The 13,047-nt window shown below is 57.4% G+C and overlaps 4 protein-coding genes across 4 annotated transcripts; 2 read left to right on the top strand and 2 right to left on the bottom strand.

Moving 5' to 3' along the window:
• Positions 1–1,383: 1,383 nt before the first annotated feature.
• On the top strand, positions 1,384–4,158 carry B0I36DRAFT_397769 (uncharacterized protein; the record flags this gene model as incomplete). Its single annotated transcript, XM_046161591.1, has 2 exons — positions 1,384–3,435; positions 3,582–4,158. The coding sequence occupies 2 exons, from the start codon at positions 1,384–1,386 to the stop codon at positions 3,915–3,917; spliced, it is 2,388 nt and encodes a 795-aa protein (XP_046005239.1). The 3' UTR covers positions 3,918–4,158.
• Positions 4,159–4,510: 352 nt separating this feature from the next.
• On the bottom strand, positions 4,511–6,094 carry B0I36DRAFT_378076 (nucleotide-diphospho-sugar transferase; the record flags this gene model as incomplete). Its single annotated transcript, XM_046160630.1, has 4 exons — positions 4,511–4,763; positions 4,823–5,365; positions 5,467–5,842; positions 6,037–6,094. 4 exons carry the CDS (start codon positions 6,092–6,094, stop codon positions 4,511–4,513), a joined length of 1,230 nt encoding a protein of 409 aa, XP_046005240.1.
• Positions 6,095–6,991: 897 nt separating this feature from the next.
• On the bottom strand, positions 6,992–9,053 carry B0I36DRAFT_255068 (major facilitator superfamily domain-containing protein; the record flags this gene model as incomplete). Its single annotated transcript, XM_046150853.1, has 4 exons — positions 6,992–7,997; positions 8,091–8,358; positions 8,455–8,482; positions 8,652–9,053. Coding segments are annotated over 4 exons (1,704 nt in total), but the record flags the coding sequence as incomplete, so codon positions are not given.
• Positions 9,054–9,999: 946 nt separating this feature from the next.
• On the top strand, positions 10,000–11,999 carry B0I36DRAFT_436326 (cytochrome P450). The gene is made up of 4 exons (XM_046162817.1): positions 10,000–10,384; positions 10,449–10,484; positions 10,550–11,046; positions 11,110–11,999. Exons 1-4 carry the CDS (start codon positions 10,090–10,092, stop codon positions 11,845–11,847), a joined length of 1,566 nt encoding a protein of 521 aa, XP_046005242.1. The 5' UTR covers positions 10,000–10,089; the 3' UTR covers positions 11,848–11,999.
• Positions 12,000–13,047: the final 1,048 nt, after the last annotated feature.

Genomic DNA, 13,047 nt, shown 5'->3' on the forward strand with positions numbered 1-13,047 from the left:
CCAAAAAGACTCACCATGCAGATCTCACTGAGCCGGGGAACCTACAACATGCCCGAGCTCATGCTCAACGCACCAGTGCTCGCGCGGCAGGTCGATCGCGAAGCGCCAAAAGCCCATCCAGGAATCAAGTGGGAGTCCACCGCCGTAGTTGGGGACTATACGTTGGTCCTGGCGCGGAAGGCGTCTGACCGTCCGCCTGAGACAACTTGGGCGGCGGAGAGTAAGCTGGATTCTCCTGAGCATAGCAATGGCGGTGCGTATGTCGATCCTACGACTTTGACAACCTCTCCGGAGTACAGGCAGCCATCGAATAGCGCGGGCAATGAGTGGGACGGCGTTTATCTGGATCAATGGATGCTTGATGTTAAGTCTAACTACAGGGAGCCATGACGGATTGCATGATGATAGTGGCGGGTTGATCTTGAGACTTCATACTTGGTTCCATCCCCTTCTGCTCTAGCCCATACTCTCGGATACTTCCTGGTCTTGGTTTCTTGCAAGATCCATAAACGGAAACGAGGGGAGCTTCACGCGGAAGACATGGGAGATTTGCGAGATCGCCGTCGGTGGGCGCTAGCGGGGTAGAAGCCTCAGGCGGCGTGCCAGGTGTCCTCGTCGATGAAAGAGGGTCTGCCTGTGGCGGCACTTGGGGAGGTTGCAGGACGGATCACAGCCGCAGCTGCCAGAGTCCGGCTCCGCCACCTCGTTTGCCAGAGAGGAGGCTACAGCCGCACCGCCAGCTCGAACCGGCGCGCGGGTTTTGAGTTTCGACGAGGCGCGTCAGGCGGGCCCAGGCCGAGCCCGGCGGCGTCCTTGCCCGCCTAAATACACTTCACCATCTCCGAAGCCACGGGTGTGCTCTCTCAGCCGCTTTTTAGGCATAAATTAGTAGAAGAGTTTCTCTTCGAATAACTTGATAATGATTGGAAAGAAGTTCTGCTTGAGCTGCAGTTCCTTCAAAGTTCAAGTCGACACATTGCGAAATATAGAACGCCCGCGGCTTCTGGATGCGACCTTCGACCCTCACGGCGCAAGCGAATCTCTTTCTTTCCACCAGGCCCTACCGCCCCGGCCACAGACGCAGCCAGACGGACCCCACCGCCATCATAGCGGTACAGAACTCCAAGCTTGGACAAAGAAAACCGAGCGCAGCATGCTAATACCTCGTGGTGGCGAGACTCAGGCGTCCATTGTAGCTTCTCGAGCATTGAGGTCTACATTTCGTCCCGAAACCCGCCTCAAGAAACCCATTTTGTGACCTCGCGCATCGACGCCACGCGCGGCCCGTGGCTGTCTTTGTCGGACTGAGGCCGCGGGTCGATCCATCGCACATTGGACCCCACGAGAAGCATCGCGAAACACAGAAAAGCGCAGGATTCACGCATGGCTAACTTCGATCCGAACCGCCCGCCGGGTGGCTTCTCGTATCCGCAAAACTTGAACAGTTATTACCCCCAGGACCTCCCGCAGGACTTGCAGGACATTCCTCGTACCCCGACGACTGTGTACGTGGACGCTTTCCAGGGCGGGTATCCGCAGCAGCAGGGCCAGGGCTACCATGGCCAGGCGCAATATCGCCAGGACCTGCAGGCCCCTGGCCCCTACAGCCCGGCCGACCACGTGCAGGCGAGCTACAGCTATGCCCCAACGGCCCTCCTCCCGACTCCCGTCGCGCAGCACCCCGGCGTGCCGCCCCCGTCCTTTGCGGCGGCCCCCGGGGTCTACGTCTACGCCCAGACGCAGACGCAGGGGTACGCCGGCGGCGTGCCGGTCGCTTACGCCGTGCCGCAGACCGCCCCGGCCGGCCTGCCGTCCACTTACGCGCTGCCGCTTCCGCCGCCGCCCCCTGGCCCGCCCCCGGCCATCAGCTGGGACAACCACATGCAGGGAAGCGTTATGCCGGCGCTGCAGCCGGGCCTGGTGAAGCAGGCAGCCGGACTCTACCCGGGCTATCAAATCGATCCGCATTACGCGCTGCCGCCGTCGCAGCAGCAGTATCCGAACAGCCCCTCCGTGGACACCTTCTCGGCGGCGGCCCCGACGCATGCCGCGCCGGCCGGAAAGAGCGGCCTGTTCGGCGGCCTCGTCAAGGGCGTGGTGAGCGTCAGCAAGCAGGCCGTCGAGGCCGTCAGGCAGGACTACAGCGCCGCCCAGGGCCGGAACAACGCCGCCCCGTCGTCCTTCCAGGGCGGCGTCGGCTTGAGTCAACCGGTGCCGCCGCTCCCCCAGCGCCACAGCAGCCTGCAGCAGGACGCACCGATGCAGCAGGACTTGTCGTACATAGCGCCGCATATTTTGCAGGGGCAGCAGCAGGTGTTGCTGCCGCAGCCGCAGCCGCAACCTAACAGCCCCGTGCAGGTCGCCGTCGGTCCTTACGCCGTGACGACGCGCGAAGCTGTTGCGCTGACGCCGCCGCAGCCGGTCGTCGTCGTCGTCGATCAATCCGCGGAGCAGCAGCAGCAGCAGCAGCAGCCGGCGGCCCCGAAGCAGGAGATCAAGCGCAAGGCCATCGGCGCGCAGGTCCGGGCGATGGGAACCGGCGCCGTCCACTTTGTAAAGTCGGACAAGGGCGCGAGCCTGCTGAGCGGCGCCGCCTCGGCGCTCAATCTGATCGCCTCTGCGGCCGATCCCCATGATCCGCAGACGGCGAGCCTGAAGCTCCTCAACACGGCGGTGCAGTCGCAGGCGCAAAAGAGCAAGGCCAAGCAGGAGCCAAGGGAGGCCGCCGACGAGTCCGGCGCGGCGTTGTCTGAGGAGACGCCGGGTAGTAGTACCAACACGACCTCGACGGCGGCCGAGCCAGCCAGCCGCGAGGTCGAGAAAACGACGACAGAAAATCCCCTCGCCAGGCTGACGCCCGAGCAGCTCTCACTGATCATCGCCATGGCGGCACACCTGCAGCAGCAGCAGCAGGTGGCCGTGGAGCACGCGAACGTTGTCGTAGCTGATCCTGGCGATCCAGATGTGCCTGACCTGAGCACGCTCAGCGTCCAAGAAGACCCGCCAGAGACCAGCATCGAGTATCTTCAGCCGACGCCGCGCGACACCGCGGCCCCCACCGTCGTCGTCGTTCCCACATCCGGTCCGATGACGGCCTCGACTAGAGAGAGCGAGGAAGCTGCCGAGGAGCAGGAGGCGGAGGGTCCCTCTAACCTGCAGAGGGCAGGCAACGTCGGCAAGGCGTACGTCAACATTGCCACCAAGGCCAACACCAACCCCCTCGGCACCAGCATGGCAATGTGGAGCGAGGTAGGCCGGCAGTTCAACAAGTATCGCGCCAAGCAGGCCAGCGGAGAGGGCGTCCCACGGACCGCCGGCGAGAAAGCCTCTGCCTTTGGCAAGGCTCTGATGAAGAGCATCGAGCGCGTGGGTGCGCCCGCTGAAGGTCAGGACAACAGCCTGGCCAGTCTGGCGCAGCGCTACCAAGAGTCCCAGGTCGTGGCTCAGCAGCGCCTTGAAGAGATGGAGGCGACCGAGGCTGCGCTCACGAGCCTCTTCGGGGCCACGCAGCCCAGCAATAGCAGCAGCAGCGGAATGATGAGACGAGCGGTGCTGCCACCGTGGCGGCGCCTGCCGCCCAGGCGGTCAAAGTTGGCAACCTAGAGCGCGCCCTCGCCGGAGACTACAAGTACTTGAAGACCGGCAATGGGTGGCGCGAGGAGAATGCTTACGCGCTGGGCGCTAACGGGCGCTTTTCTTTCTCAATCGGCAGCAGTTGCGTCGCCTACTCCATCGACCAGCGGGCTTCGGCCTACGCTTACGACCGCCGCAACCCGACCGGGACCTGGAAAGCCCAGGGCGACGTCAACAGCGGGACTCTCATCTTGACCCACGACGACGGCAGCGTCGAGCACCGTTCCTACGAGCATGTCGGTGGCAAGTTCTTCGTCAACGGCCTGCGCTGGTTCTCGGTTTGAGCCGAAATGTCAACGGGGAGTCGTCGCGGAACGGATACTTAATGTTAATTCTATCCACAGGGCGCCATGATGGATTAGGACGATAGTGACGCGGTTCATACTTGATTGCTTTTCCTTGTGCTCTACCCTACACTCTCAGATCCTTCCTCTTCTTGGTATTTTGCAAGATCCGTGAGTCTACGAGAAGACGAGCGGTAGGTAACTACTTGAGAGGAAATAAGATATCACAGTCTATTTTGCTCACAAACGCCATGAGGTTACATGTGTTCAAAGTACCCATTGACTTTGACGAACCGATTTACACTCAACATTTGGATAACTGAATGTTCATTGAGCATACGTAACCTGCGCTTGTTTTTGCGCGATTGCAAGAAATTGGTGAGATCCAGTTGGCCAGACCACGGACTAAGTATCTGCACCTTTAGGTCTGTCCATGATGAATGATGAACCAATTCTTGTAGCCCATGCTTCTGGCTCATATGATAGCCTGAGAAGCGTGTTTTAGAGCGTATTACAACGCAAGCTGTGGATAAGCAAAGCCGGAAGCCATCTAGAACAACAGACCTTCCATGCCCTTCACGCTGGACACCTTCTCAGCGTTCTTCGTCCTGCAAGCTGGCGTCAAGTTCGTGCATCTCGTCATCAGCACACCCTTTCTGGCTGTCGTCCCTTGTGAGCCAGCCCTCCACCCCTAGCGTGAGACATACGTATACATTGATGAGCTGGTAGAGGTTGTCCATCACCATGATCGCCCAGATGTTGCGGTAGCCGATCCAGGGGTTCTGCCTATAGAAGCTGAGAGCTTCCGAGGCAGACAGATGTAGCTGGTATGCAAACAACGCGGCCCTTAAAAGAAAATTATCAGTACAATAGCACAAGAGGAAAGAAGACTGGCTTGGACATACGCGAACTTTGGATGCGCCCAGAAGGCATGGAGCCAAACCAGACTGTGGACAACTGTTGTCAGTGGCCTGACCAGGAACCTGGCCACCAGCCTGCCGAAGTACGGATACCAGGCATAAAACGTCCTAAATCCAGGCTCGTGCAGCGCCAGCGCGTAGTAAGTCCTGTACCCAGACCGCCGCCACCGCACAAGCTGCTTGATGAAGTTCTCCGCGGGCTCGACGAGCGTGAGGACCTCGGCCTCTGGGGCGCTCTGGAACGCGAGGCGCCACCCGCGGTTCATGAGGTAGTGCGTGATGAAGCCGTCGTCGCCCGTGTTGATCTTCTTGCCCGCCCACGTGTCGTGCGTCAGGGCGTGGCAGAACTCTGGGGTCTGCAGGGCCGCAGCACGGGCGAGCAGCGTGCGGCCGGTCAGGCACCAGACCACGCCTTCTCGTGCGTACAGGTCTGCATTGGACGCGGCGGAGCCGGCGAGCGCGCGCACCGAAGCAACTTCCGAGGCGGTGACTATGCCTGGCTTGCGGCGCTCAGTTGGTACGAATGCACTTCAAGAGCGAGGGTGTGTTAGTCCATCTTGTTGATTGACTTGTTATTTCGGCCTCTGCAACAAAGCACCATGCTTAGGAGACTGCCTGAAAGGACTCACCTCTGCTTGCCTCCGACACCACCGACTCTGGGATTTTCAAAACCAGCAAGCAGATGGGGAAGCACCTGATTACTGGGCCAGTACGTATCGTCATCGACATATGCAATGATCTTGCCTGTGGCGTGCCGTATGGCCAGACTCATCTGCTCCCTCCTGCCGGGTTTCGGCACGGTGAGCACATGTATGGGCACGGATTGGTCATGCTCAACAGCCGCAAGCAACTCATTGACACGCTGCAGATCTCGTGGAATTGTAACTATGATGATCTCCCTAGGTGCGTTGGCGAGCCACAATCGCATGCACACCGTGAAATCATTGGGAGTGTTGATGGTGGGGATCAGGATGCTGACATCTCTTGTTGAGAAGGCGGCTTTGCCTGTGGGCAGAGGCAGAGGGTCGCATCTTATTTTGTTTCTGGCAGCATATTGGCGTTCGAATACGCCGAGTGCCCTTGTAGGTCGTTGTTAACTAGAGTACTCCCGAGGAAGTGAACGACTTGCAAACGAGAACAGTTGCGCGTCGTCAATTTCTAAATTTACAGCTGTAAATCAGAAGATTGAGAGAACTCACCATCGTGCCACGAGGTATATGCAGGACCACATTGTCGCGTCCGCAGGTGAGTCTGCATGCAAAGCTTTGGCGAATTGTGTCAAGAGCACTGCGCAGATGCGACCTGAGCAGCGCAGCCTTCAGCCATGTGCAGCAGATTTTCAACAGCCTGCAAGGCCATGACAGCCGAGCGCAAGCGCAACACTTTACGGAATCTTTGATAAGTCGCCATGTCTATGCGTCAGCTGCCCCTGCATCAGCTCGCACAGCTCCCCAGATAGGGAGTCCGCCTTTCCAGTCGGACTATGGCCACGGATGCAATAAGAAGAGCTTGCAGTTACCAGCATGTCACTCACTATGCAGTTGATCCTAAATTTGTGGGCCTGTCACAGGAAGACGCCGCCTCGAGCCAGGATGATTGCGGAGAAGCAGTTTCTCCGCATGAGCGTTAAGCATGACCCCTGGTAGTGTGTGGGGACTTCAGCCAGTCCTTGTGGGGTTGCCTGTCGGGAAGGACGGAATCTGCAACGGAAACATCCTCGAACAAGCTAATAGTCCCCTGTCATCGGGCGAGTGATGACTGGGCTTCAGCTACCGGATAGCGGGTAAAGTCAATACTGAGCAGTGTGTGTGTGTGTGTGTGGCGACTACGCAGCATCCAAGCCAACGGCGCCAGTGAAGAGCTTGAGCCAATAGGAGAGTTTATAAGGAGCTTGACTTGCCTCGGCTCAAACACATAGTGTCCTAGGAAGACATTGACTAGCCACCCTAATTCATGGCATGGACAGGGGCATGTCGAATATGCTACCACCAGCGCCTTCCCTACACGGGTTGCGGTAGAATATGGCCTGACATAACCGGCAACTTCCGCACAGCCCATGGTTGGAGTGTCGGCTAATGCAAGTTGTCGGCTTCCCGGGGTCCCCGTGGCCTGACCAAGTCTTCCAAGCGAGGATCCATCACCTCTATACGGTGATCAATAACTTGAGCCACGATTATCCTTGCGAGTATTAACCCTGGCTGCTGTCAGCCCCCCCTTTACACCACCACTGGCGTCGACTCTTGCATCATCACCAGGAGCAACTTCTGGCGCAGTTCGATCCGTGTTTTTTTCGCCGATTGCTGCGACAGTCGTGTCTTCTCCCTGACGACCCCCACTCTTAATCTGAGTCTGCTCTGCATCATCACCGCCGCTCGCCCTGCCTGCCTTCTTTGAGACGTCGATAGTCCTGGTCTCCACAAACCACGTCAGCACGGCAGCCCCGGCTGTTGCTGCGACCGGCAGGATGAACGCGGTAGTAAGAGCTCCGTTGAGCACCTCACGCACTGCTGCCTGAGACGCGGGCTCCAGCGCCTTCATGCTGTCTATCATCTCCTGCAGACCCTGGCCGGCCAAGTCGCTCACGATGCTGCTGTTGCTGCTGCTGGTGCTACTGTTGCCGCCGCTTGCATCGACGACACCGCGCAGACCGGCTTGCAGATTCTGCACGAATATGGACTGCGCGATGCTGATCCCCACCGCGCGCCCGAGCTGCTGTGAGAACAACTCCATGACTGCGGCCAGCGGCATATCATGGGGAGAGACCACGACCTGGATCGCCAGGACGGACGAGTGGATAGCCAAGCCGAACCCAGCGCCAATGGGGATCTCGGAGCCAATGTACCACGCGGGGCCGCTCGTGGTGCGGAGTTGCTGGAAGAGCACGGAGCCCACAAGGTAGACGAGGGGCCCCGCGCGGAGGAAGGGGAGAAAGTGGCCCCACGTGCTTATGGCTTGGGAGGATATGGCGACGCTGATAATGTTGGAAAAGGTGATTGGCAGCTGGTAGACGCCGGACAAGGTGGCGCTGATGTCGTGCACGGTCTGCAGATATGTCGGGAGCAGGGTAATGTGCGTAACGTTGGCGGCGCCGTAGAGCGCCGAGAAGGCACAGCAGCAAGCTACAGTGCGCTGGTTGATTAACCGGAGGGGCACAAGGCCGCTGTTGTGAGAAGGCGCAGGACTGTCAGCAGGTTTGACACAATAGCCGGCTCCGGGGGGTCCGGTCGATTTGGGGGCTGAGGATATAGCTCACTCGTCTTTCTTTCGGACCTGCAAAGCCGCAAAGGCTATAGCAAGTAGCCCCGCGCCGAGCAGGCATCCCCAGACCTGCGGAGACGAGTAGGGAAGACTGCTGCCCCCCCACTCGAGGGCAAGGAACAGGAGCACCAACCAGGACATCAACAGCCCTGTGCTAATTGGGTCACACCTGTTGAGCTTCGTAAGGAGAGGCAGGTCGCAGTTGGGGTTAGGAACGCTGTCGACGACGAAGTGGAACGTTGCAAGGGCCACGACTCCTAGGGCTGATACGACGCACACGAAGACTGTGTAAGCCGAAGGTGCATCCTCTTCAAACGTGTCCAGAACAGGCAACTGGGGAAACAAAAGTGCCCACTTACGCAACTGAATCCAGAAGTTGAAACGCCACTGCGGAACCGAGAAGGGCATGTGTCAGAGAATAGCCGTGATTTTGTGGCAGGCATGGAACATCATTTCCAAAGTAGGATAGACGGTTGTGCCAGCGCGAGCACAGCCTCGCCGAGGGCTTGCATGACTCGAAGAAGTTGTACGCACGGGTGAGTGTGTGTATACGTACGGTGAGATATGAGTCCGTTAGGGCTCCGCTGATGCTAGGCCCCGCCGTATAGGCGACCGACTGCATCGCGAAGAAGAAAGCCATTAGCCGGGGCCGCTCGCGCATGGGTGTGTGCCCGAGGATGGCGAAGCCGCCAGCCATGATGCCCGCTGCCCCGACACCGGAGACTGCCCGACCTAGGATGAAAACTGCTGAGCTCGGTGCCGTGGCACACAAGACCGAGCCAACCTCGAATACAAGCATCGCTGCCATGTAGAACAGCTTTGGCTCGAAAAATCCCAGGACTCGGCCGAAGACGAGCTGGAATGGCATCTGTGTCAGCAGGTAGGCGCTTGTATACCAACTGATATGGTCGAGCGTCCGAAAGTCCGAGGTAATGGCAGGAATGGCCGGGCCTAAGAGTTACATGTCAGTGGAGAGGGCGTTGCAAATACACCTCAATTGCGGAATGGAGATCGGCGTTACCCAGCGTGCTCGAATCCAGAGCTGTGAGCAGACTTGCCAAGCCCAGAGTGAATGTGATCAGGTAGATCCGCCATCGTGGGAGCTCTTCGTTGTTGGGAATGTGCGCGACATTTCCTTGGGCTTGGGCTGCCTGGGTGTCTGTGGGGGTGCGTACCTCGGACGATGCTGTGTCGGTTTTGTTTCCGGTCATTGTGTCACTGTGAATGTCTTTCAGCTTCCTCGGCTGCAGTGTCCATCAGACTCCCAATTCGTATATTCGTCTATATATACAACGCGTTCCGACCCTTGTCTAGAACGCTCGGTCCCGGCCACAAGAGCGGGACATAAGCAGCCGTCAGCTTCTTCAGAAGTAACAGGTGGACCCAGGGAAGAGGTCATTCCCCCGCCACTGTCTGTATTAGCTGTCTGTAGCCTACCTGTGCTAAACATACATCTCACTAGATCGTCAAAAAGATTGCAGACTTCGATACACTGTCGTTAGTACCATTCTGAATTATTTGCGTGTAACACTTACCATCATAGGACGTACAATAGCCACTAGACTTCTCGGCTAGGTGTGGACCTCTTCAAGGTCCCTGAACCTGGTCAGCGGCAGCGGCAGGACAGGCCGTGGATCCGTCCTTACGCTGCGGACCCATCCTTGCGTTGTCAAGTCGGCATGAATCCTGGTCGACAGACATGCACGTCCTTGGATACCCCCACAACCCCACATTCTGCATCGAAGTCTCTGGGCTCAGGGTTTCGACCCAAGCATGGACAAGCAGAACACATCAAATATGCATGTATGCGGGCTCTGTTTGACTTGGCATGTGAAGTGGTGGGATGCAATTATTTGAAATTCCAGCCCCTGGCATGTCATCACGTAGCATCCAGGGAAAGCTATCATCCTTGAATCTTGACAGAGTCGAAAATCAACGCCGGGTCGTCGCTCTTTGCACTCTCTTGTGTCGAGACTACGAGAACCCAGTCGAAGATGTCTCCCAGCTCCAGCTTTGCGGGCAACATGCTTCCACCCCTAGCCATTGCTGCCTTAGCGCTAGGTCTTCTACCGGTCACGATAGCCATCTACAACTTGTTCTTCCATCCCCTGGCCCGCATCCCAGGTCCAAAGTTGGCAGCTGTCACAAGGCTCTGGTTCGCATACCATGCCAGGTTAGGCCGATCTCGAGGCCTCACAAGATGGTTGCACGCTACGTACGGGCCTGTGGTGAGAGTCACTCCAAACATGGTCTGGTTTGTGTCTGCAGACGGATTCAAGCAGGTGTACAGTATGACAGCGGCCCACCAATGCCCTTTCGAAGGGCAAAAACCGAGTTAACTGGACTTCAACAGGAGCGGGATCGCCGTTTGGAAAGGCAGACTGGTACTGTATGTTCAAATTGTCAAGCGCATGCGTAGTAGAGACCCAATCATCTTACTTTGCCTACTTTCAGATGCCGTCGCTGCTGGCCATGGCCCTGTCAGTTTGTTCCCGATGAAACGAGAAGCACCAGATACGCTCGACTTAGTGGCGGAGATGTACATGCCACGCTACCGCGCACAGCGCCGCCTGATCGGACCGACATACAGCCAGGCCAACCTTCAGAACCACGAGGTCGCCGTGGACGAGGTCGTCGAGCGATTTGTTGCGAAGCTTCGCCAGCTCGAGGGCAAGGAGGTTGACCTTATGGAATGGATGCACATTCTGGCCATCGAGTGCCTTACTGCTGTGACGTTCCGCTGGTCGCCAGGTCTGATTGAGGCTGGCACCAACTACGACACGCTGTGGGACGGGTATTTCCAGTTCTGGCGATATGCGTCCGTCGTCGGCTTGTTTCCGCGGATCGTATTGCTCTCGCACAAGCTAGGGCTCAAGTCGAAGCGATTCTTGCAGCGACTTGTGGCATTGGGAGTACCGAGTTGTCCACCACCATCGAAGAATATTTGGATGGTCAGTTAGAAGTGATCTATATTGGTCGCTCGTATTCGAACAGAGCGCTAACACATGACACAGGGAATTGTCGGGCAAATGATGTCCCAGTCAGTTGGCACGAGAGACGTCCAGAAGGAGCCCATTGGCGGCCTGTCCGATGACCTAGTCCGCTTGCACCAGGAGAAGCCTGAATTCAAACAGGAATACCTCAGCGGCATGGTGTCCGCTACGCTATTTGCTGGCGGCGACACCCTGACCGCATCACTCATGGCTGTCATTGCACAGGCCAATCACCTTCCGGAGGTCAAGGCTCGTGTTATGCGAGAGATCGAGACCAGCGACATCAAGGGTACAGCCTCATTCCAGACTGTGAATAGCCTCGAGTACACCACCGCCACGATTAAAGAGTCCATGCGCCACTGGCCTGTTGTCGGGCTCGCCATGTATCGGGAGGTCCCTGCTCGGGGGCTTACCTTGGAAGGGTACAATATTCCTCCTGGCACGACGGTCGGCACAAGCCCGCTGGCTATGCACCTCAGCAAAGAGATCTTTGGCGAAGATGCCGAGGAGTTCAAGCCTGAACGCTGGTTGGACGAGGAATATCGTCTCGCATTGGAGAAGTACAATTTCGCGTTTGGTAGCCCAAATCGGTCTTGTCCAGGGAGGAATATTTCAGAGCAGGCCATCTTTAAGGCCTTCCCGACGCTCATGAAGCATTTCGATATCGAGATTGTCAAGATGCCGCATGAGGATGACATGTTGACGTATGGCACCGCTATAATGAATGGGGTCAAAGTCAAATTCCATCCCAGGGCTTGATCGAAGCTCATAGTTATCTGGAATTCCAGGCGCTCAATTCCATTGCACGTCCTCTGGTTGAGCACTTTCTAGGACTCTGCGTTCACACTCCGGCGGGTTGTTGCCGTATGATTATAGCACAGATTACAAGAAAATGTATTCAGGTACTCGTGACGTGCTTTCAGATCGGATTCCGTCTCATCCGCGAACCGTCTTGACTGTAAATTTTATCATATCTTGAAACACACTTGCTCACTTTACCAGTTCGCTACCAACGCTGCCACCGGTCACGGGACTAAGTATTGTCTTTCCGTAGTCGAGTCTGCTGTGTCTATTAGCCTTTTCCCCCGAACATGCTCGCAAGTTCGGCCATAATTTTCACGAGGGGACCACGCAATGGTGGCTGCGCCTCCTCATGTCTGTGGTTCAAGCTGCATGTTCCTGCCTCGTGAAGTGCATATGCAATGTGCATGCAGACAGGGGCGACGCCCAGGGGTCTCAACGCTTCGTTCCGCTGCAGACAGCGGTATGACCGGGACTACATCACCCCGCGTCGCCATATGAAGTTAAAACGATTACACATCTGCCTTGCGAAGACCCAGCGAATAGTAAGTCACAATCCGTACGGAGGAAGCGCAATAGTCTGGGCCGATTGGTCCAGGCTGACCAAGTACCTGTGCTTCTGCAACGAGGTTACAAATATGCCTCCTGCCAAGTCGGGGTGCAGAGATGTGGAGACCTCCAGGCCTTGTTTTAACCGCTAGCGCAACACAAGCACATCGACGAGACTTGCACCACCAAGCTTTACGACGGACATGCCGGGCCGTCATAGGACTTCTTGAAAAGTTCAAACAGGACCCATGGCCCTTGCAAATTTAGTGGTTAATTCCCGAGCGCTGTGCTAAAGACTGAGCCACCTCTGGCTACGTGTTTAGCTGACCCGGCGGCCCATTGCGGAACGGTGACCTTGGCCGGAAGCTCCGCCATGCGGCCAAGTGGACTGTAGAAGCTAGGTGAGACGATCGGTCCCGAACGCCAGAGTAAGCCGGATGCTTGGAACGTGGGACCTTCTCTCATTTTGGGGAGCTTCTCTGCTTCCTCCCCGCAATTCTAGGTCGAAGATGGTAGGCGGGAGTCCCTCACAGGTAGGCAGTAGCAAGATACACGAGTGATCCCAGGGCTTCTATGCATCCCGTGTGGAGAAGCTCACGACCTGGGTGG

Source organism: Microdochium trichocladiopsis (assembly GCF_020744255.1).
Source record: "Microdochium trichocladiopsis strain MPI-CAGE-CH-0230 chromosome Unknown B0I36scaffold_13, whole genome shotgun sequence".
NCBI lineage: Eukaryota > Fungi > Ascomycota > Sordariomycetes > Xylariales > Microdochiaceae > Microdochium > Microdochium trichocladiopsis.

Excerpts from the sequence above, each read along its gene's own strand:
- B0I36DRAFT_436326 (XM_046162817.1), top strand. The coding sequence starts at position 10,090 with ATGTCTCCCAGCTCCAGCTTTGCGGGCAACATGCTTCCACCCCTAGCC. Across the intron at positions 10,385-10,448 it reads CGGATTCAAGCAGGTGTACA|GAGCGGGATCGCCGTTTGGA; the intron begins GTATGACAGCGG and ends GGACTTCAACAG. Across the intron at positions 10,485-10,549 it reads TGGAAAGGCAGACTGGTACT|ATGCCGTCGCTGCTGGCCAT; the intron begins GTATGTTCAAAT and ends GCCTACTTTCAG.